Source organism: Macrosteles quadrilineatus, unplaced genomic scaffold (genome assembly GCF_028750875.1).
Source record: "Macrosteles quadrilineatus isolate MER2022 unplaced genomic scaffold, UCM_ALF_1.0 Scaffold_35__1_contigs__length_1230758, whole genome shotgun sequence".
NCBI classification, from domain to species: Eukaryota; Metazoa; Arthropoda; class Insecta; order Hemiptera; family Cicadellidae; genus Macrosteles; species Macrosteles quadrilineatus.
The window spans coordinates 281,311-306,288 of record NW_026542628.1 but is presented as its reverse complement, the minus strand read 5'-3'; the positions used below and the strand labels follow the sequence as shown (position 1 = coordinate 306,288).

Genomic DNA, 24,978 nt, shown 5'->3' with positions numbered 1-24,978 from the left:
AAGAGGATGTGCGCTACTTGATTGTAACACATAAGTAATAATTTAACATTAAGATACTCTTAGCATCAATTTACACTATTAGAACTCAATATGACAAATTTTTTAGGTAAAAAAAGTGTGTAAAATTTGAATGGTAAATCGTATTGCATTGGGTTTGTTTAGCCTCGTAAACCAGTATGTAGCCCTATTAAAATACTCACTAGTCTCTCGTATACACACTAGTGTAAATAATCTTAAAAACAAAACACTAAGGTAGAAAATATTAATTTATTTGGTTCAACTAAGTTCTTTGAGGTGTCTGCTTGACTATCAAAAGGTCCGGGATAATAAACAGTTATAATGTCGAGTTTATTTAGGTGTAGATATTAAAATTTAAAATTATACTAAAAGTGCTATTAATACTTCAATTTAATTTATAATAATAAGGCTTTCTATACGTAGAATGTTGAGTTGTGAATTTAAACCAATATAATGTAAAAACTACGTAGAATGTCTCTCTTGCTCATCAAAAAGCACAAAGGATTAAAATTAGTGCTTGGATTAAATTTATGTATTTGTCCAATGTAGGGCAAAAATATATCAAGAAAATTTCTCTTTGTAAGGTAAAAAACTGCGAAGGCATAAAGAAAACGCAACTCATAACTGAAATAAATGGTTTATTTAAAAAAGTTATCTCTCAGTGGATTGATGTAATTTTAACAGCATGTTAACTAAGAGCTACCTATTTACTTTGAGTGTCAGCTTCATCAGTGGTAATCTCGTCGTCGCACTCTGTATACTCAGACACATCCCCACTGCAGTGCGGCTTGTAAACAGCCCAGGCGGCGAACCCGTCCCCTGTGCGGCGCTTGTGAGCCCGGTAGATCCTGCGAGCGCACACTACGTCGTCAGCGATGTCATCGTCCTCCAGCTGATCGCAGTTGAGTCCGCAGGCCAATCCCGAGCCCGGGGGCGAGCACCAGTAGCGGTCGCTGATCTGGAACAGCCCGTGGTCGCCACTCATGTCAGCGTTGAGGCGACCCACGGCGGAAGTGTTGTAGCGAGACTCGTGCTCGGCGATGCACACCCAGGTGGCGAGGTCTCCCGGTGGTATACGGTGTTTGGGTTGAGATAACTCCCTCACTAACTCGCACCTCTCGTACACCTTGCTGCTCACCAGGGCTATCATGGCCAGAGACACTAGAGCGGGTAGGATCATGGTGGCGTGACGACAAAGACACCAGTGGTGTGCGGCTAGCGGGCGTTGACAACAGTGGTGTGCGCGGGCGTTGACAACAGTGGTGTGCGGGGGCGTTGAACCTCGTTACAACCGGCTCACGTAGCTCGATATCCGTCCGGAATTAATTAGACATCAATACTGCAACAGGTGATTTGGCCGTGGTGACGATTGCTCAAACCGCTATTGGAAAGCTAAGCCAATGTCGATTCAGTATTTAGATTTACTTATAACTATGTATAGATAGTTACTCGCCTTTAGCTCGCTGGGGGTGGAGCCCTTAGGCCCCCTAGGGTAGTTGGGGGATTGTATTGGAAATATCCCCGGAGAAAATCTGTTACTGAGTAAAATAATACAATAATAAGAAGTTGGTAAAATACTAAGCACTGTAGCCTGATGCAACTAATGTGTTTTTGATTCAGCGAAAAAACTCTAGTCAATCAGTTCTTCCATAGTAATTACTTAACAATTCTTAAATACCTCTAACATCATTAATAAATCGTCTCAAAAGATGATTGTTACAACTGAGCGCTGGCGGGTAGTTTTGCCACTCGCCTCGCAAATTTGAGGTTGTTGTTATGGCAACACTGCATCAAATACGTTTGAAATCAACTTCGCTCTTTCATTGTTATTCGCGTCTTCTGTTTCTTTCAGAAGAAGATAGAATAAAATGATCAGAAGATGAGTAAGTGGCTAAAATCAGCGAAATAGGATACAACTATTATAATAAAAATACTATCGCATTAAAACGCTCTTTTAGGTACTTATTTTCTACGAATAAACACTTTGTTCTACTAACAATATAAAATTACCTAAACCATTACACATTCCTAAAAGATACCCAACCAAGTGTATTAGAATATATGACCAGGGGTACCGGAATATCAAACAAGATAAATAACATTCTAAGCCGTAAGTCTACACAATTCTTAAAATTCAGTTTTAGCACTAATCACTTGTTTCACTAATAGAAACAGTGCAATTTTTTACTATCTTGTTATAAACAACACGATGCGGACATGTGCGGAACGAAGTAATATGATTGCCAAATTTATAAAGCTTAACTTTCTGATAAGCAATAAACGATCCGTTGGTTTTATCGCGAATTTTCAGGCTAATTATTGAAGTAGAACTATTAATGAATATTTTTCTCGCTCAAAGTTTATTCCTATCCCATAAAAAAAATAATACCCGCTTAGTGACTTTTTGTAGTTCACAAGATTGTAATCCTCATAGTTTTCCCCTTTTAAAGATACACATTATTGATCATAACTAAAATATTTTTGGACCATCAGATTCTGTAGTTAATGCAGATTACAACGATATAAGTTTCATACGGGCAATTTAATTGTGTACATTCAGTTAAGCGTTTAAATGAGCGGTTTGTATATGTTCCGCGCGCTAGCTACACCCGTGGAGGCAGCCCGGTGACGTCACAGCCACACGGCAGTGGGACCACTTTGCTAGTCGACGTGAGCCAGCCCCTGTATTCTATAGCCCCGGTATGAACCCTTGAGTCCAGAGGTTTGTGAGTTTGATTTTAATCTATCACTATGAGTTTTACACACACACTATGGTTGTGTGAACCCCTTAAGTCTAGAGGTCTACTGGATCGATCTTTGTTGAATGTTTGATTTCTGGTTGGTGCAATATGTATATTTTAATGTTGTATTGTAGTTAACTGTTTGTATATGAAACAATGGCTCTAGAGGTTCACGAGTATGATCCTAACCAATTACTAAACGTTTAATTTTTAGTACAGTATCTCTAAGGGGTTTTAAAACTATTCTTAAGGTAAACATATATTTCTTTCTTTTAGTTTAATGTTTTTTATTTTTTATAGATGCTTATGGATGCCATCAGAGGAGATCCTCAACATGCACAACGGGGGTGTTTAGAATATGGCACGATGTGCGGGCATGAAGTGGAGGAGGGGGTGGAGGATGAGATGGAGCCTGAAAGATAATCTGTTGGTAAGCTAGCTACACCCGTGGAGGCAGCCCGGTGACGTCACAGCCACACGGCAGTGGGACCACTTTGCTAGTCGACGTGAGCCAGCCCCTGTATTCTATAGCCCCGTTATGAACCCTTGAGTCCAGATGTTTGTGGGTTTGATTTTAACCTATCACTATGAGTTTTACACACACACTATGGTTGTGTGAACCCCTTGAGTATAGAGGTCTATTGGATCGATCTTTGTTGAATGTTTGATTTCTGGTTGGTGTAATATGTAGATTTTAATGTTGTATTGTAGTTAACTGTTTGTATATGAAACAATGGCTCTAGAGGCTCACGAGTATGATCCTAACCAATTACTAAACGTTTAATTTTTAGTACAGTATCTCTAAGGGTTTTTAAAACTATTCTTAAAGTAAACATATATTTCTTTCTTTTAGTTTAATGTTTTTTATTTTTTATAGATGCTTATGGATGCCATCAGAGGAGATCCTCAACATGCACAACAGGGGGTGTTTAGAATATGGCACGATGTGCGGGCATGAAGTGGAGGAGGGGGTGGAGGATGAGATGGAGCCTGAAAGATAATCTGTTGGTAAGCTAGCTACACCCGTGGAGGCAGCCCTTGTGACGTCACAGCCACACGGCAGTGGGATAACTTTGCTAGTCGACGTGAGCCAGCCCCTGTATTCTATAGCCCCGGTATGAACCCTTGAGTCCAGATGTTTGTGGGTTTGATTTTAACCTATCACTATGAGTTTTACACACACACTATGGTTGTGTGAACCCCTTGAGTATAGAGGTCTATTGGATCGATCTTTGTTGAATGTTTGATTTCTGGTTGGTGTAATATGTAGATTTTAATGTTGTATTGTAGTTAACTGTTTCTATATGAAACAATGGCTCTAGAGGTTCACGAGTATGATCCTAACCAATTACTAAACGTTTAATTTTTAGTACAGTATCTCTAAGGGTTTTTAAAACTATTCTTAAGGTAAACATATATTTCTTTCTTTTAGTTTAATGTTTTTTATTTTTTATAGATGCTTATGGATGCCATCAGAGGAGATCCTCAACATGCACAACAGGGGGTGTTTAGAATATGGCACGATGTGCGGGCATGAAGTGGAGGAGGGAGTGGAGGAGGGGGTGGAGGATGAGATGGAGCCTGAAAGATAATCTGTTGGTAAGCTAGCTACACCCGTGGTTCTTTCTTTTAGTTTAATGATTTTTATTTTTTATAGATGCTTATGGATGCTATCAGAGGAGATCCTCAACATGCACAACAGGGGGTGTTTAGAATATGGCACGATGTGCGGGCATGAGGTGGAGGAGGGGGTGGAGGATGAGATGGAGCCTGAAAGATAATCTGTTGGTAAGCTAGCTACACCCGTGGAGGCAGCCCGGTGACGTCACAGCCACACGGCAGTGGGACCACTTTGCTAGTCGACGTGAGCCAGCCCCTGTATTCTATAGCCCCGGTATGAACCCTTGAGTCCAGAGGTTTGTGAGTTTGATTTTAATCTATCACTATGAGTTTTACACACACACTATGGTTGTGTGAACCCCTTGAGTCTAATAGGTCTACTGGATCGATCTTTGTTGAATGTTTGATTTCTGGTTGGTGTAATATGTAGATTTTAATGTTGTATTGTAGTTAACTGTTTGTATATGAAACAATGGCTCTAGAGGTTCACGAGTATGATCCTAACCAATTACTAAACGTTTAATTTTTAGTACAGTATCTCTAAGGGTTTTTAAAACTATTCTTAAGGTAAACATATATTTCTTTCTTTTAGTTTAATGTTTTTTATTTTTTATAGATGCTTATGGATGCCATCAGAGGAGATCCTCAACATGCACAACAGGGGGTGTTTAGAATATGGCACGATGTGCGGGCATGAAGTGGAGGAGGGGGTGGAGGATGAGATGGAGCCTGAAAGATAATCTGTTGGTAAGCTAGCTACACCCGTGGAGGCAGCCCGGTGACGTCACAGCCACAACGCAGTGGGACCACTTTGCTAGTCGACGTGAGCCAGCCCCTGTATTCTATAGCCCCGATATGAACCCTTGAGTCCAGAGGTTTGTGGGTTTGATTTTACCTATCACTATGAGTTTTACACACACACTATGGTTGTGTGAACCCCTTAAGTCTAGAGGTCTACTGGATCGATCTTTGTTGAATGTTTGATTTCTGGTTGGTGCAATATGTATATTTTAATGTTGTATTGTAGTTAACTGTTTGTATATGAAACAATGGCTCTAGAGGTTCACGAGTATGATCCTAACCAATTACTAAACGTTTAATTTTTAGTACAGTATCTCTAAGGGTTTTTAAAACTATTCTTAAGGTAAACATATATTTCTTTCTTTTAGTTTAATGTTTTTTATTTTTTATAGATGCTTATGGATGCCATCAGAGGAGATCCTCAACATGCACAACAGGGGGTGTTTAGAATATGGCACGATGTGCATGAAGTGGCATGAAGTGGAGGAGGGGGTGGAGGATGAGATGGAGCCTGAAAGATAATCTGTTGGTAAGCTAGCTACACCCGTGGAGGCAGCCCGGTGACGTCACAGCCACACGGCAGTGGGACCACTTTGCTAGTCGACGTGAGCCAGCCCCTGTATTCTATAGCCCCGATATGAACCCTTGAGTCCAGAGGTTTGTGGGTTTGATTTTAACCTATCACTATGAGTTTTACACACGCACTATGGTTGTGTGAACCCCTTAAGTCTAGAGGTCTACTGGATCGATCTTTGTTGAATGTTTGATTTCTGGTTGGTGCAATATGTATATTTTAATGTTGTATTGTAGTTAACTGTTTGTATATGAAACAATGGCTCTAGAGGTTCACGAGTATGATCCTAACCAATTACTAAAGGTTTAATTTTTAGTACAGTATCTCTAAGGGTTTTTAAAACTATTCTTAAGGTAAACATATATTTCTTTCTTTTAGTTTAATGTTTTTTATTTTTTATAGATGCTTATGGATGCCATCAGAGGAGATCCTCAACATGCACAACAGGGGGTGTTTAGAATATGGCACGATGTGCGGGCATGAAGTGGAGGAGGGGGTGGAGGATGAGATGGAGCCTGAAAGATAATCTGTTAGTAAGCTAGCTACACCCGTGGAGGCAGCCCGGTGACGTCACAGCCACAACGCAGTGGGACCACTTTGCTAGTCGACGTGAGCCAGCCCCTGTATTCTATAGCCCCGATATGAACCCTTGAGTCCAGAGGTTTGTGGGTTTGATTCACTATGAGTTTTACACACACACTATGGTTGTGTGAACCCCTTAAGTCTAGAGGTCTACTGGATCGATCTTTGTTGAATGTTTGATTTCTGGTTGGTGCAATATGTATATTTTAATGTTGTATTGTAGTTAACTGTTTGTATATGAAACAATGGCTCTAGAGGTTCACGAGTATGATCCTAACCAATTACTAAACGTTTAATTTTTAGTACAGTATCTCTAAGGGTTTTTAAAACTATTCTTAAGGTAAACATATATTTCTTTCTTTTAGTTTAATGTTTTTTTTATTCTTTATAGATGCTTATGGATGCCATCAGAGGAGATCCTCAACATGTACAACAGGGGGTGTTTAGAATATGGCACGATGTGCGGGCATGAAGTGGAGGAGGGGGTGGAGGATGAGATGGAGCCTGAAAGATAATCTGTTGGTAAGCTAGCTACACCCGTGGAGGCAGCCCGGTGACGTCACAGCCACACGGCAGTGGGACCACTTTGCTAGTCGACGTGAGCCAGCCCCTGTATTCTATAGCCCCGGTATGAACCCTTGAGTCCAGATGTTTGTGGGTTTGATTTTAACCTATCACTATGAGTTTTACACACACACTATGGTTGTGTGAACCCCTTGAGTATAGAGGTCTATTGGATCGATCTTTGTTGAATGTTTGATTTCTGGTTGGTGTAATATGTAGATTTTATTGTTGTATTGTAGTTAACTGTTTGTATATGAAACAATGGCTTTAGAGGTTCACGAGTATGATCCTAACCAATTACTAAGCGTTTAATTTTTAGTAGGGATGTTTTTTTAGTGTTGTATTATAGTTAACCGTTTGTATATGAACCTATAGGCCCAGAGGTTCGCGGGTTTGATCCTAACCAATCACTAAATGTTTTATATATGTTTACTATGACTTTTAGTACTGTAGTGTGAACCCTTGAGTCTAGAGGTCTGTGGGTTTTATTCTTACCAATCGCCAAACGTTTTATATTTTGTTTGAGTTTTAGTATTAAAGTGGGAGTAGTTAACTGTTTGTGTATGATCTCTGATATGAGGTTTGTGGATTTGATTCTTGTCAAATGTTTCATATCCGATATGAGTTTTAGTATTAAAGTGGGAGTAGTTAACTGTTTTAGCGTAAAATCCTGAGGTTTGAATTTTACCAAATGTTTCACTTTCAGTTGATATGATTTTTATGATATCGGGAGTAACTTGTGTCAACAATTGTATTGGTGTTTATTGTATGAAATTAATATATTGAACGATTTAGAAAACTCTTCTGATTAAATAATTTATGGGTTTTAGGTTAAAAAATAGGTGTATCTATTCCATTACCTTAATATGTATGGTATACAGTGAACATATAAGGTATATGCTGTGAGGTGTTAGTGTATGTAGATGTCAAATATTTCTTTAGTTCTTTTTTATTCAAATAGTTATATGCACAAGTTAAATCAACAAAATAATACTTCCTGTTATATGTTAGAAAAGAAACCACACACTCTGATAAGGGTCTCACTGGTTTCAGTTGCCTCTATATAGTGTAGTAATAGAGTGATAGTTTTTGTGTTTCTATGACATTAAGTGAAGATATTTTACAGTGTTTTCTATATTTCTGTATTTTGTTGTAGTGAAAACTCCAGGTAGCAAGTATCAAGTGACAGTCTACAATCAGCAGGTAAGTCACTGCTGAAATACCATATGACTTTATTAGTTGTTTTGTTATTCTATGCCATAAAATTTAGTAAATCATAAAAACTTCCAAGATACACTTTTAGTAATTCACAATTACTGGCTCTTTGCTGATGTTCAAATAAGCTGTTGTCATAAATTTAGAAAGCCTGTTGGTAACTATATATTGTTAACAATATTCCATTTAAATACTATTTTCAAAATACCCGATATTTTTTTTTTAATTTTAAAAAGCTCCTGTGTATATTGCCACAGTATCTCTAATAATCTTGTTCTCTCTAGGCATATTATATGAAAGTGGAATAATTGCTTTTAGTCAACATAAATATTATGATAAAATTAGAGTAAGTGTAAAATTAAATGAATACTTAAAAGCAGTATTGCTCTGTTGTAAGATTAAAAATACTTATGTGAAACAATTATTGTGGGAGCTGCTTAAACATGTTGTTGAGAATTATTTATATTTTGACATTGTGAGATGTGTGTCTGGGAAAATATTACTAACCCCACCTTTACTCTGAGGGTGTATATGGAATTGAAAACACAGTTATTTCGATACAAATATTTATTCTATAAAAACATTATGGCATACAAAAAAATATTTAAACCATTATGGGTGAATTGTGTAGAAGTTAACTCTAGTGCTTGTGATTGCCATCAGGGATCTAACAGAGCCACCGAAAATCCGAGCTGTAAGGAGGGTCAGCACACGTTTTGGGACTATGGTTATCGTCCTAGATATTACAACATCTTCTGGAGAGGAGAGGGTGACCTTTCTTCCCTCACGGTTCACAGCACTCCTCACAGACGAGGACTTGGAGTTTTTTACCAACACAAAGATATATAGCGTGAAATGTACAGGTATAGTGGGTAATTCAACGGGAATCCTCCAGATCAAAACAAAGACAAGTCCAGGCAAAAGAGAAAATCTCCACCCGCATGCGGGTGGAGAAGAGCCATTCAACTTACCAGAAGCATGGGTGTTGAATCGCAATGACAGACGCCACCTACCAGACGTGTTAGCGTGCGAACGTTTCCGGGCGATAGCTATGAACACAAGGATAGTCACTGAGGACACAGTCGACAGAATGGTGAAATCCACACGGTAGAACACACACTACAAAACACAGCCACAGCGAGGCTAGATGGAGTCACGCCCATCGAAGATAATCTAATTAAGTTTGGGGTCTCACGAGTGAACAATTTTAATTAATTTAAAATATTATATCTTTCCATACACAGCTACAAAATGTCAAATGAAATAGAAGTTTTGTTTACGTTCATCTAAGAACACGAGTTATTTTATTATCTATGAAATTTAACTATTTATTTTGAACAATGTCAATAAACATCTTCGGGTTAGAGAAAAAGAAGAATAGTAAAGAACACTATGTGTATCCGATCAAAATTACTAAACAACAAAAAGAATACCATCGTGATCTTTTGCTACTCAAGAATGAAGAAATAACTCACTATGCATATATTAAACATTTTGAACGCTTAGTATCAAATCAAATGACTAAACACCACAGTAGGATTTATATTTGTAAAAGTTATCTTGTACACTTTACGTCTAAATCTGTTTATGATAGACTTAGGCTCATTTGTTCCACTCACAGTCCGGTTAAAGTCGAAATGCCTGATGAAACAAATAATGAATTAAAGTTTTCTAATTTCAAACATAAACAACAGATTCCTTTTGTAATTTATGCAGATTTTGAAGCAATATTACATAAGGAAGCTCCATGGAAAAATTGTCAAAATTTTACTTGTGAAGCACTTAAAGATTGTGATAAAAAAAGAAAAACTAAAAATCATTCAAGTACAATCAAAGAAAGAAAGCATGTATCAATGAGCTTTAGATTTTTCATTGTAAATACACTAGGTGTGAAAACTGAACCCGTACTCTGAAGAGAGAAAATGCTGGTAGGGTATTTATAGAAATGTTAAAGGATGAAGCCCTTAAAATTTAAAGAATCTAATTTCCAATTTGTGATTCAACGGAAGATGAGATTCAAAGTTTTAATTTAGCTACATCATGTCACATATGTGAACATGACTTTGAATTAGATGAAAATGAAAGTTAAAGACCATGACCCGCTAAGCGGATTATACAGAGGAGCAGCCCATAATCAATGTAACCTTCTATACCAGTTATCTAATTTTGTACCTGTAATAATGCATAACCGGTCATCATATGACTTACACTTCATCTGCCAAAATTTAGCTATAGATGATCTTGATATAAAAGTCATACCTTCAACAGAGGAAAAATATATCAGTCTGAGTAAAAAAGTACGGTCCAAATTCGAATTACCCTTTATTGACAGTTGTAGATTCATGGGTAGCAGTCTTGATTCTCTAGCTAAAAACTTAAGTAAATCTTAATTTAAAGAGACCACTAATTATTTTGGCCTTGACAATATTGACTTAGTTACTCGTAAAAGGGTTTTCCCTTACGAGTACGTATCCAATTAGGAGACACTAAACGAAACTTCTTTACCAAGTATTGAACATTTTTATAGTTCCTTGAACGACTCAAATATCACTAAAAATGACTATTTAAATCCACAGACTGTTTGGAATACTTTTAACATAGCAGATTTAGGTTCCTATTCAGATTTATATCTTAAGGCAGATGTACTTATTTTATCTGATGTATTTGAAAATTTAAGAACTGTGTGTAAAAATCACTATGGCTTAGATGCATGTTGGTAATCTACTGCTCCTAGGTTATCATGGGATGCCTGTTAAAACTTACTGATGTAGCATTAGAACTAGTTAATGATTACGAAATGTTATTTATTATTAGAACGTGGTATTCGTGGTGGAATTATTCAATGTGTTAAGAGATTCAGTAAAGCTAAAAATAAGTACTTAAGTAATGACTTTGAAGGCCCGGTAGAGAATTCCAATGATAATTTGAAAAGTAATGAAACAGTACAAGGTAATACAGATAAGTCAAACTACCTTATTTATTTAGATATCAACAATCTCTACGGGAACGCGATGAGTCAGTATATTCCATATAAGGGGTTTAAATGGTGTACCAATGATGAAATGAAAGTTTTGCAACCAACCATTTTAAATACAGAAGAAACAGATGATGTAGGCTATATAATTTAGGTAGATATTCTGCATCCATCTAGTTTACATAAAAGACATTCTGATTTTCCATTTTTCACTGAAAAGAAAAAAACCTAAGAAAGGTAGATTTGAAAAACTATCATTATATTATTCATATACAGACATTAAAGCAGGCTATTCAGAATGGTCTAGTGTTAAAAACCATTCATAGAGCTATAAAGTTTCTGCAAAGTAATTGGTTGAATAAATACATTGCAAAAAATACTGAACTGAGAGCTGCTGCAAAAAATAATTTTGAACGAGAATTTTTAAACTTATGAATAATAGCTATTATGGTAAAAAAATGGAAAACCTTAGAAATAGGTTGAATATGCAGCTTGTTTGTAACAATACTAGAAAACTAGAAAGATTAATATCAAAACCAAACTTTATTGATAGACAAATATTTACTGATGAACTAATTGCAATCCATTTGGGTAAAACTAAAGTAATATTTAATAAACCGATCTATATTGGTCTCACAGTTCTTGAACTTAGTAAAAAACCTATGTATGATTGAAAATCTTAGTCTTTGTTATATGGATACAGATAGCTTCATTATGACATACTATGTGATGATGTCTATTTATAAATTAAGGAGAACTTGCACTGGTTTAATACAAGTAATTATGATGTAAATCATCCATGTTTTTCAGAATTGAGGAAAAAACAAATAGGGTACATGAAAGATGAGTTTGGTGACATTCCTCTTAAAAAGTATCTAGGTTTGAGAAGCAAATTGTACTCATTGGTTTCATCTACTTTAGACGGTATTAAAAGAGCTAATGGAATGAAAAAATATGTAATTGAAAAAGAAATAATGTTTAGTGATTTTGAAGCAGTTCTGATTAAAAATGTAAATTTATTCTAAAGTATGAATTTGATACGAAGCTACAAGCATTTAATATATTCAATTAACTTAAACAAACTAGCGTATCATCTTTTGACGATAAAAAGGTAGTTTTAAGTGATAATGTTCATACTTTGCCCTATGGACTCCACTGTTTTGTTTCAGATAGGAAACGTAAAAAAAAGATCTATGAGGAGTTGAAGAATAAAAGAATTAAAATTAATTAATTAAGATGTTAAATGAAAAAGCTTCTATAGTACTATTTTCATTTTTTTTTCTCTTTCAGATACAGAGTATCACATAAATGAATCACAGTTACTTTATGTAGACACTGATACATTTGTTACCCCTGTTTAAAAATATATTATTTCAATTTAACATAATCAAGGTTTTTTTCTTTTTTGTTTCTAATTTACAGATCGTCAAAGAGTCTTTATCAAAATACGCAAAGCACCGTTGTACGAAGTGTATGAGGAACTCGTGACGAGTCCAAGCTATGCGACCAATGGCAGCAGTGGGATGGACTTACACGCACATCTCCCCGGACCGTGTAATAAAGTAAAGATTTATCCCTCTCGTAGAGGAGTTATTTCAACGGGAATAGAAATCGAAATCCCTCCAGGGTATGAGGGACAAATTAGACCCAGATCGGGGTTGGCTCTTCTCCACGGTTTGACCGTGTTGAACACGCCCGGGACGATTGATTCAGATTATCAGGGAAAAATTTTAGTTATTTTACTAAATCTAGGAGAGCGAATTTTCGAAGTGAGTGATAACATGAGGATTGGGCAATTAGTAATTTGCAAAGTAGAAAAACTTAAATGGTCGCTCACTGACACTCTTAGTCGGAGCAAGCGAGCTTGAAGTGGGTTTGAGTCAACAGGAATCCACGGTCCGCCCGAGACAATCGAGTTGGACTTATCGGATGATGATAATGATTCAATTGATGCTAATGTTGGTGATAATGATTCAAATGAGGCTAATGTTGGTGATAATGATTCAATTGAGGCTAATGTAGGTGATAATGCTTACAATGATGATGTTGATGATGATGATGAAGATGATAAATTACGGTCAGAACAGGACCTAAATGAAATTGTAGTATTATAAATAAGCTTTTTTATGATTGTGTATTTATGTTTAGCTATAAATCAATTTTTTGGATACGTCAAAAAGATTGTCACATTTGGACAAAAGTAAGCACAGGGTGAAATTCTACGGAGACATTGTAGTCTTCAAGGTGTGTGGAGGTTTTTACCCCCTCGCCAAGTGGACCTGGTTTGCAGAAGTGTTATCATCCAGTCGTAGACCACGACTGACTGATTCACTAAGGCGGCGTGTGCCATCGCATGCGTTATCGCTGCGGGAAGCCAGACACTGATAAGCCTGTCTCTGTTGTAACTTTGTATCAAATAGCAAATACTAAGCATAAAATATTTGATATATTTCAACCTTAAATTTAAAAAAAATTGGGTTGAGAATTCCTTTGAGATTGCATTCTAGGAAATGGGTAAATAATTGTAAGACCAAGAATCATTCAAGACAAGACACATAGTTTTATCAAAGTTTTCTTTATTTTGGTCTCACTTTTAGAAAGAAGGGGCGAATGTTGTGTAATCACATGGTTTAATTTATTAGTTTACAATCTGGTTCAGTTTATACTTGGAGCAGCGAGCTCAGCCAAAAGTTAAGCAATAATTTTCCAAATTTTAGGAGTTTGCAACATTATATCATAACCATAGATGGTTTGAGATGAATCTGGAAACTAGCATTGACGTCATAAACCCTCACCACTCTTGAGGTTAGATACGGTAGGTTCTTGTGAACCACAGAGTTAGAGTCAAAGTCTTCCAAGACATCAGTCCACTTCACATCTGGACATGACCCTCCCGGTGTTGCTATTAGCAGGTATGTGATAGTAGGCTTTTGAGAGACTTTTGGTCCATTAGTAGCCCTCTAAATTATTACCCTCTAGTAATGGGGATTTCTCTGTGATATTAGTATTTTAGTTAAAAGGAAAGATATTAACATGTATCATTGTATGTGCTTATCCGCTCAATAAACGAACCATATTAGCTTCACGCACGAGTATTCATTCTGGACACCCCCACCCATTAGCGGTTACAACATTTGATGTCAGAAGTGGGATCCTTTTTTTGAAGGGGAATGCCCTTTAAAGTGGGTTTAAATTTTTAAAGGGAATGTCCTTTTTCAAGGGGTACCTTATTTTAATTTAAGGATTTTTAATTTATACTAACGGATGAATGTTTAATGCTTTTCGTTAGGATTTAAAAAAGGCAGTAAAGGAAATAATTAAAATGTGAAATTGTAAATAAATTATAAGGGGATGACTGGAATTAAGGACAGGGAATATCTTTCGTACGTAATTTTACTATGATTGCTTAAATCACATATTTACTGAAGATAAAATAGCCGTGTTAGTATCTGTCCATGTATCTGATGCAAAGACACATATTTTGTTCGAGAGACTGACACAGTATTTTTCAAGGAAATTTAATATAATAATACCTGCAGAAGAAATAGATGAGGTAGTGGATATTAGGGCCATGTTACCGGGAATTATTAGAGTTTGTAGTAGCTTTACGGTTGTGAGTATTCGTTCGGTACAGGTACGAACTAAGTATGCAACCGTTCTATTGTGGCAACATTTGTAATAAGTTATGTATGTGGATGATATAGAATTTTAAATTTGCCTGGTGATGATTTATGTCGGTATTTTGATGCTATTAGTGACACATTGTTGGTGTTAGGCCGGAATTTAAAATAGTAGGCTTAACGCTGGGTAATATATAAACTAAAATTAGCGTGCCCTCGATGTCAAAACAGCCAAGGCCGTTTGGCACCGCTCCAGGAGAAATAACTAAAAATACTGAGCCTAGGTTTACATACAGTGGGTATCCATTTTTCACTCGTATTGAAACAAGAACTGCCGAAGTGACGGCTTACTATGAGCATATTGAACCAGATTTTCCTACAGAGGTCCGAAATCCAATAGCTAAGGGAAAGTCCCAAGCAGCTCCGTTAAAGCAAATACCGTGTTTGCCAGAACCTATGGTACCTCCACCACCTTAACCCCGGGAATTTGACGAGAATGGATACATGATTCCGCGACAAAATGTCCTATAATCAGAGTGTATATCCCGATCACTGATCCCAATTGGTTGTTGGAAGGAAATTGTTATCTATTAGGAGCTATAGTAACGCGTATAATTAAGGGTCGAATTAACCATAGGACTAACTATACCGATGTGCCAAATATCATTGGTGTCAGACTAACTAAAATAGAGATCCGATTTTTGCCAGAGTAAATTTTTCTGGTAGTAACTTCTTAAATTTAATCCCTCAAAATTACACATTTTTTTAATAAATGAATTCTTGCTCCAAGCAATTTGTAATCATTGCGTTGTTGGTGGGAAAAATGCATATTCTAAATTAATTAGGTACTATAACCACTAGATACATTTAATTAATGTATCGAATTGAATTTAAAACGTGAGCTTGGTCCTGGTTAGAGGGATTTTTCATAGGGATATTAGTGGGCGTATTAGTGATCTTGTGTGGATTGATCGGAATGTTTTGGTACTATAGTGTTGTGGTGCTAATCTAACCCGGTATCGCACGGGGTTTTAGTCTGGGGAATCCTGCGGACAACCCGATGACCACTGCCCAGAGCCCGAGGAACCTACAACCGAGAGTGTCATCAGCACAATTTGTGAGAAGTTCTTCGCAATCACCAGCCCCAGGCGAGAAGACCATGTGCAAAACCCGACCGGACACCCAAGCCCTTCCTACACCCCACCGATACCAACTCCTACAAGACCGTCGTCAATAACATCGGTGAGACCACGGTCCTCGCAGTCACCGGCGTCCGGAGAACGGCGAATGCCCTCGTCCGTACGAGACAAACCTGCCCCAAACCCAGCTGGTTCCTCACGCCATTCCAACTACCCACCGAGCCGAACATCGCCGAGACTTTCATCAGTACCACAGACAAGACCACAATCCTCACAGTCACCGGCGTCCGGAGGAGAACGGGAAATTTCCATGTCTAGGCGAGACGACTCTGTTCAAAACCCGATAGAAACCCAACGCAGTGCCTACTACCAGCAAAGCTGTTCGGTAGAACTAGCTGAAAGAAGTGCTTCTCAGTCAACATTATCTAGAGAGGAACATAGAATACCCACCTCTTTGAACCCGATGCAAACACCATCTTCCAACCATCCACCCCCACGGAGGAGCAAAAGGACGACAAAAAGGAGTGCAGTAAGGTGCACATCGGACGTATCGGAATCATCGGACGGTGGGTCGGACGCGCCTTCGTACTCTAGTGGCAGCGGTAGGCGGAGAAAATCCGGACGACTGGACGAGATGGCTACAAGGATGCACGCAGAGGAAGTGTCCGTGTGTTTGCTGCAATTTTTCTTCTAGTCGCTTTCTCAGATCTTCATATTCGCTCTTATTTCCCTGTATTTGGTGTCCCATTCGAGACAATCTCGCGACTTCATCGGAAATGATCTTATTCATTTCCCTAGCCCACCGTTCAATGGTTTCCCACTGAACGGTGACTAGTCTGTCATCAAGCTGCATTGTGCTGTACATTAAAATGCAGAAGGATATTGCTTCACTTATTTTTTTATCCCTAGTTGTTTTTAAAACACTAAGGAGTTCTTGTAACTCATGAACAGGGCTATGCATAACAGATATGGTTACATATTTCACAGTATCCTTAATAATCCTACTGTAATTGACACTGAAATTGCCGTTCATCGATTTGTCTATGAGTGTCTCCACCAATCTTTTGGTTTCTTCGATGATGTATCTATTTAGCCGTAGAGAAAACATCTTGGGTTGGTCTTGAATAGCACGGCCACTCTTGAACAGTTCGCTGATCTGTGCCGTCAACATAATCTTTAAAATCCGACGTAACCACCATCTTCCGAAATTCCACCTCCGCTGAAGCGCAAAAGGACGACACAAAGGAGTGCAGGGAGGGAGGATTCAGAACATCGGAGAGTGGGTTGGACGCGAATTTATACTTTAGTGGCAGCGGTAGGCGAAGAAAATCTGGACGACTGGACGAGATGGCTAGAATTATGCGCGCTCATGCGGAAAAGCAACAGTAGGCCCAATCGGTAAACAGACACGTCTCATTCCAGCCGACACCACCAATGAGCCTACTGTTGACGACACCCGTCGAAGAAGAGTGGAGCACATCGGGTATCAAAATCAGCGAACCGTTCAAGAGTGGCCGTGCTATTCAAGAGCAACCAAAGATGTTTTCTTTACGGCTGAATCGAAATATCGTCGAAGTGACCAAAAGATTGGTGGAGAGACTCATTGACAATAGGAAACGGCAATTTCCTTGTTAATTACAGTAGAATTATCAAGAATACTGTCAAACATATAACAATAGCTGTTACGGGTAGCCTAGTTCGTGATCTTCAGGAACTCCTTAGTGTTTTTTATCGTCTAATGATCAAAAGAAAAGTGAAGCAATATCCTTCTGAATATATTTTTGTACGGCACAATGCAGCTTGACGACACTCCCATTGTACGGTGGGCTAGAGAAATTAATAAAATCATCGCCTTTGTGGAAGGACACCAGATCCAAGGGAATGCAGCCGAATATGTAAATTTGAGAAAGCGACTGGAAGAAAAACTGGGCCAAAATGACGGAAACTTCCTGCAGATGTGTAGCAAGTTGGCCAAAATAAATGATTAGATCAGAGCGGTTGTGGCGTGTGGCAACAAATTTTGCCTAACATGTGTTGACGAATGGAGACGTACGACCAAGACCTGCTGCCCCATCTGCAGGAGACCAGACGTCTTTTAATTGGTTATATTGTACATTCTGTTGTTGTGTCATCCGTCGTCCAGTATGGTGTACAAGAAATGTGACTCTTGCAAAAGGGTTTCAACATGTACCCAATTGCTAAGGGATTATTACGAAACCGGATTTTATGACATATGTTGTGGATGTGTATGTTTGAACAATTTCTACTGGAAGTACGGAAACAAAAAGAGTGGAGGCTTCCCTTACGAAGCATGAGCAGAAGAATAAATGGAAAAACAGGTCCTGCACAACAAAGAGGAAGACAGGGCAACGAAACTCGGCGTCACAACACAACCCAATACTTCCGGAACAGTTGGGGAGAAGCTTTGTGGAATATGCCAGGGCGAGTTCAATATCAGAGCGGTCCTCAGTTGCGGAAATGCATTTTGCTTAGGATGTTTAGACACATGGAGAAGACGCAACATGACCTGCTGCCCCGTCTGCCAGAGACCGGATGTTATCGAGTGTCTGTTAGTACCTGTTGATTTTAATCAATGTATTGATTTAGAGTAATGATGTTGATGTAAGTTGTGAAAATTTGTATAATATCTCGACCAATGTGAAGGATGTATGAAAGATATAATTAGGATAATTATGTTATGCCTTAGATATAATCTATTATTATAACTTTTAACCAATACCAAATAAAATTGTATTATGTCCATACGATGTGTGTTACTGTTCATTTTGTTTGTACTCTCTATTACTATAATAAATAAAAATAAAAATAAATATTAAAGAAAAACACGAGACTATCCAAGTGGGTGTGTAATCAACACTCCCTCCCCCCCTGCCAACCGAGAGGCCTTAAATACGGATCCATCAGTTGTCAGTCAGCAGTCAGCTTGATCAGTGCGGGTCAGTCCGGGTTGTTAAATAAGTTTCTTTGTGTTATTTTCAATTCATATTTTACAGTTTCACTCCTATCTTAAATTTCAATTTAAAATTCTTAGTTCAATTTAATATTAAAATGGCATCTAGATCATCTGTCTACGAGGATGAGGTGGATATAAGACCGAAGGAGTTGAAGAATTCGTTGGACAACTGCTACATCATCGTTGCTCAGATGATGGGGAAAGGCTCCTATAAGAGGTATGTGCCGGTGGACGTGCTGTTAAGGAGGCCATTGGAAGTAGAAGGTGGGGAGATTATACGGATCCAGCGATCCGATGTGGATGGTCCTTCTATCAATAGCCAGGTATTGGATGCAGTTATCACACCGCAAACCATACTCTACAACTCCTGCTCCACGGTGCTACTTTTCGAAGACCTGTTCCTCGACAATCCGCAAGTCAATTTAACAATTGATGAAGATTTGACAAGATCAGTGATAAAACAACTGGACCGTGGAGGTGGATATGACACCGAGGGAGTTGAACACATCGTTGGACGAGTGCTACATCATCGTTGCCCGGATGATGGGGAAAGGGTCATATAAGAGGTATGTGCCGGTGGACGTGCTGGTAAGAAGGCCATTGGAAGTAGATGGTGGGGCGAGGATTATACGGATCCAGCCACGGCTGATTCTAGTTTAGAAGATGTATTAGGCCTACGATTACGGGGGTTGATGACACCCGTAGAAGAAGAGTGGAGCACATCGGGTATCAAAATCAGCGAACGGTTCAAGAGTGGCCATGCTATTCAAGAGCAACCAAAGATGTTTTCTTTACGGCTGAATCGATATATCGTCGACGTGACCAAAAGATTGGTGGAGAGACTCATCGACAATAGGAAACAGCAATTTCCTTGTTAATTACGGTAGAATTATCAAGAATACTATCAAACATATAACAATAGCTGTTACGGGTAGCCTAGTTCGTGATCTTCAGGAACTCCTTAGTGTTTTTTATCGTCTAATGATCAAAAGAAAAGTGAAGCAATATCCTTCTGAATATATTATTGTACGGCACAATGCAGCTTGACGACACCCTAGTCGTTGATTGAACATTTAAAAACCGAGTCTTCAAAATCTCTCTCTGGTGATTCATTTCAAAAGACTATGTATAGAGTCAGAAAATTCGTTAATATTTTACATTTTGTTGACAACAAAAAACAAGTTGTCACTAATAGTTTTCAAAAATTATTCGAAAACGGCCTGGCAGATCTTTCCGAACAGTGGAAGAACGTGGATCTGCCTGTAGTCAAATCTTTGCCTCATGGCTGGATTTGGATCGTGACGTGATTGGCATTATGCTTGAATGTAAGCGAAGAAATAATCAAACTGTGCAAAAAAATTCTTGGATCTGAGAGGGAGGGATTTAATAATATTTTTGGATCTATTAAAGGAAGTGATCAAAACTGTTACCAAAATTAAACCAAGTCACGTGAGGGATACAATTGAAAGTCTGGGGAATCCTGCGGACAACCCGATGACCACTGCCCACAGCCCGAGGAACCTACAACCGAGAGTGTCATCAGCACAATTTGTGAGAAGTTCTTCGCAATCACCAGCGAGAGCCAGCCCCAGGCGAGAAGACCATGTGCAAAACCCGACTGGACACCCAAGCCCTTCCTACACCCCACCGATACCAACTCCTACGAGACCGTCGTCAATAACATTGGTGAGACCACAGTCCTCGCAGTCACCGGCGTCCGGAGAAGAACGGGAATTTCCCATGTCTAGGCGAGACGACTCTGTTCAGAACCCGATAGAAACCCAACGCAGTGCCTACTACCAGCAAAGCTGTTCGGTAGTACTAGCTGAAAGAAGTGCTTCTCAGTCAACACCCATGGAAGAAGAGTGGAGCACATCGGGTATTAAGATCAGCGAACTGTTCAAGAGTGGCCGTGCTATTCAAGAGCAACCCAAGATGTTTTCTCTACGGCCACATAGATACATCATCGAAGCGACCAAAAGATTGGTGGAGACACTCATAGACAAATCGATGAACGGCAATTTGAAGTGTCAATTACAGTAGGATTATTAAGGATACTGTGAAATATGTAACCATATCTGTTATGCATAGCCCTGTTCATGAGTTTCAAGAACTCCTTAGTGTTTTAAAAACATCTAGGGATAAAAAAAATAAGTGAAGCAATATCCTTCTGCATTTTATTGTACAGCACAATGCAGCTTGATGACAGACTAGTCACCGTTCAGTGGGAAAACATTGAACTGTGGTCTAGGGAAATGAATAAGATAATTTCCAATGAAGTCGCGAGATTGTCTCGAAGGGACACCAAATACAGGGGAATAAGAGCGAATATGAAGATCTGAGAAAGCGACTAGAAGAAAAATTGCAGCAAACACACGGACACTTCCTGTAGATGCTAGGCAAGTTGGCCAAAATTAATGATTACGCGACCTTCGTCCTGTTTGGGATGAACATGGACCCAACAGTTTCAGCCACTGCGGACCTAATGGTTAAAACCATAATCTTAACGTGGAAGATGAAGGGGGAGTTCCCAGTGGTGGCCGACAATGACCAGATAAAAAATGAATTCTGGTCCCTGTCATTTGCCTATGTTACCCATCTGCAGGGATTTGGACGGCCAGTTCTAGAGGAAACCGAGTCAGAACCTCATTGCACAATAGACGACTTCCTCAGGGATGGCATTGAGTTGGATGCCTCTTACAGACAGTGTCAGCCCCCTCCCCCCAGAGTCGGACGGACGGGTGGAAATGAGTCTGCCATTTGCTGATTACGGTAAGTAAAGCTTTTATTCAGTTAATGTAGTACTGGACTGTTTCTGGAAAATATTTTGTAATAGTATTTTTATTTACATACATATGCTTGTAACCACATCTTCCCACCCCCTCCCACTTCCCTCCAATGCTTTATTGTCTGTCACTATCATCATTACCTTGCAAGATGCCTAACACAAGAGATTGCTGGGCTTGCCGGTGCTTTGTATATTGCATCTCCTCAGAGCACTGGGATGAATGGATCCCCCTATGTTGTGAGTAAGTATTTTTTAAATTTGGGGTTCTTTAGGGTCTTGCAAATTATTCTCAAGGTGAGCATGTAATTCTTTCTGTTAGTTAAATGATCTTTTATGATTTATAGATGCTCGCAGATGACCTCAGATGAGGTCCTGACGGTGCACTATGGCTCCTATAGGGTGTATGTGGCAGAGTGCCACAAAAATCATGTGGCATGTGTGTAAACATGTGTGTAACAATAGAAAAAATTGCCAGAAGTAACTCCCGATCAATCAAGACTGAAACAATTCTTTGAGCTATTGGATCAAGCACTAATTTTAGGAAACTGGAAGCCAAAATGTAAAATCACTGTATTGAGGTTTAAATTAAAGGGGACCGCAAAAGCGTTTTCGACTTCTAGGTTTGACTTCAGTCATGTGGACAATGACGGTCTTCCGGATTTGAATTTAGAGAAGATACGACAGGCCAGTATTGAGCGATTTATGCGAAAGAAGACAGTTCCTTATAATTCTCTGGCATTACACAGCGCCATGAATCATCTGGCATGAATCAGTTGATATGTTTGCTGAGCGTATTCGGGAGCGCAGACGGTCACTAAATCGGATTATCCTGCCACGAGGGCAATAATTCAATCCCAGAGACTGTCGTCAGTAGAACTGGGGTTTTACTTTGTAAATTACATTATTATATGTGGATATAACTAACTGCACTGATAAACACACCCGTGTTTATCACGAGATGAGCACCCCCCTGTTTATCTTGGGAAGAACACAGACCTGTTCATAGGAGGATTTTAATAGGAGGATTGACAGCTGCAGGAGTTGGTCTTTACAATTACGTAACAAATAATGAAATTGCAAATAATATAGAAAACATAAATAATCATAGGATGAAGGATGATTATCAAATATACTCCATGGCCTCTAATCAAGCTCAATATACAGAAAAGTTAAATAACCTATATTTGAAAATGTATCATGGTTTTCTAAACAATGAGAAACATTTACTAGACCTATTTTGTAACGCTTCTAATAAAGCTAAAATTGCAAGTGCTAGGCTGGGACATGCCGCAATATTAGACCATTATAAAATTTTTATAAGTCAAGCTATGGAAAGAGTTGTAAATGAGTTCCTAATTACTACAGATCTACTCCAAAAAATGATAGATACCAAACCAGAGCTCCATGATACTGTCTACTGTTGTAAGAAAGACTTTGTAAACCAAAAGTATGGCTTTTATTCATTCAAAATTACAACCATGTTTTAGTTAAGAACAAATACAATATTTACAAACAAATCTAATAATAAATATTATCAGGTGATAATGTTCACATCACCACATTCTCCCCCACTATTTTTCAAGGTAGGTATAGCATATGTAATCCTTTAGATATGACGGAGGCTTGACATTCCTCTTTGGACGTAGTTCCCCCACAGCCGTCTCTGAAGTTGGGGTCTGAGATACCGATTGTTGAGTTTCATTTTGAACTTCATTGTGGTCAATGTCTGAATTTATATTTTCAACAATCTCTCTCTCAGTAGTGTTGTCTTCATGAGGTAGATCACCAGGAGGTAGGCCAGCGGGTGCAAGATGTCTCAGGGATACTTGTGATTCTGACCCATCTCTTCTTCTGACGAGAGCGTACTGTGGATTCGATTCCAAAAGTTGAACTGGCTCCACAAGGTCATCATATTTATTAGATCTTACAAACTTTCTAAGCAGGACAGGACCAGGAGCGGATAGCCAAGATGGTAAGGAGTCTCCATTGGTAGTTCTTCTGCTATGTATAAAGAATCTTTCGTGCGGTGTGCAGTTTGTCGCAGTGCATAAAAGAGATCTGACTGAGTGAAGTGCCTCCTGTAATACTTCTTCCCATGCAGCAACTGGCAGGTTGTGGTTTTTCAAAGCTAGTAGGATGGTTCGCCATATTGTTCCATTGAAGCGTTCAATCTGAGAGTTCCCTCTAGGGTTATAAGGTGTCGTATGACTTGTAGCTACTCCGTACTTGTGAAGAAAGTCCGTCAGCTCTCCCGACATGAAAGATGAGCCTCTATCTGAATGTACAAAGGACGGGGCTCCAAACATAAAAAATAGATCTGAAAAACATCTGATAACTGTTGCTGAACTAATGTCCTTACAGGGGTAAGCAAATACAAAACGAGAATACTCATCCACCATGGTTAAAAGGTAACGGTTTCTGGTTGTTGATGGAAGAGGGCCCTTAAAGTCAATATTTAGACGTTCGAAGGGAGTGGTTGCCTTTATCAATTTGCCTTGGAATTGGTGAAATCTTGGCTTCACTTCTGCACATGTTTGACAAGCTGACGTCATCCTTTTTACATCATCCAGAGTGTAGTTTAGATTTTTAGTTTTGTATTATTTTTGTGGGCATGACAGATAAACTTATGTATTAGATGTATTATATTAGATGTATCCATTTTGAATAGTGAGCGAAAAATCCTAGGACTCGCTTTAGTGAAACTTGGTCTTTGGGCACAGGAAGTGACAGTAGAGATTCTAGCCGATCTGGATCAGGTCGAATAGAGTTATGGGAAACTAAATGTCCCAACAAGGTTATTGAAGTCTGGTTGAACTTGCTCTTTTCGTTGTTGATTACAAGTCCATACTTAGTTACAGCATCTAAAAATGTTCTTAGATTCTCATCATGATCCTTTTGATCCTTTCCACATACGGTCAAATCATCCAGATAGGCATACACTCCATTCAGTTTTTCTTTTCTAATGATTTGGTCCATGGTCTTTTGAAAACATGCCACCCCGTTGGTTACGCCAAACGGAATTCTTCTGAATTGAAAAAGACGACCAGCAGCCTCAAAAGCAGTGTACTTCTTCTCTTCGTCAGAAATTGGTATTTGATAGTATGCTTGCTTTAGATCAATGGCACTAAAAACCTTGTTCGTCGCTACAGTGGATACTAGATCATCTATGTTTGGTAAGGGATAGGCGTCTAACAGAGTAAATTTGTTTATCGTTTGCGAATAGTCCACACACAGTCGCTTCTTCCCTTTGTCGTTTGTAACAACCAACACCTGTGCACGCCAAGGTGACGAACTAGGTTCAATGATCTCCTCAGTCTGTAGTCTTTCCATTTCTTGTATTATAAATTGAATATCTTCATCTGAGTAAC

The 24,978-nt window shown here is 38.7% G+C and overlaps 1 protein-coding gene across 1 annotated transcript; it reads right to left on the bottom strand.

Annotated features, from left to right (window-relative positions):
- Positions 1 to 647: 647 nt before the first annotated feature.
- On the bottom strand, positions 648 to 1,282 carry LOC129005816 (lysozyme P-like). Its single transcript, XM_054434825.1, has one exon. It carries the CDS (start codon positions 1,196 to 1,198, stop codon positions 722 to 724), a length of 477 nt encoding a protein of 158 aa, XP_054290800.1. The 5' UTR covers positions 1,199 to 1,282; the 3' UTR covers positions 648 to 721.
- Positions 1,283 to 24,978: the final 23,696 nt, after the last annotated feature.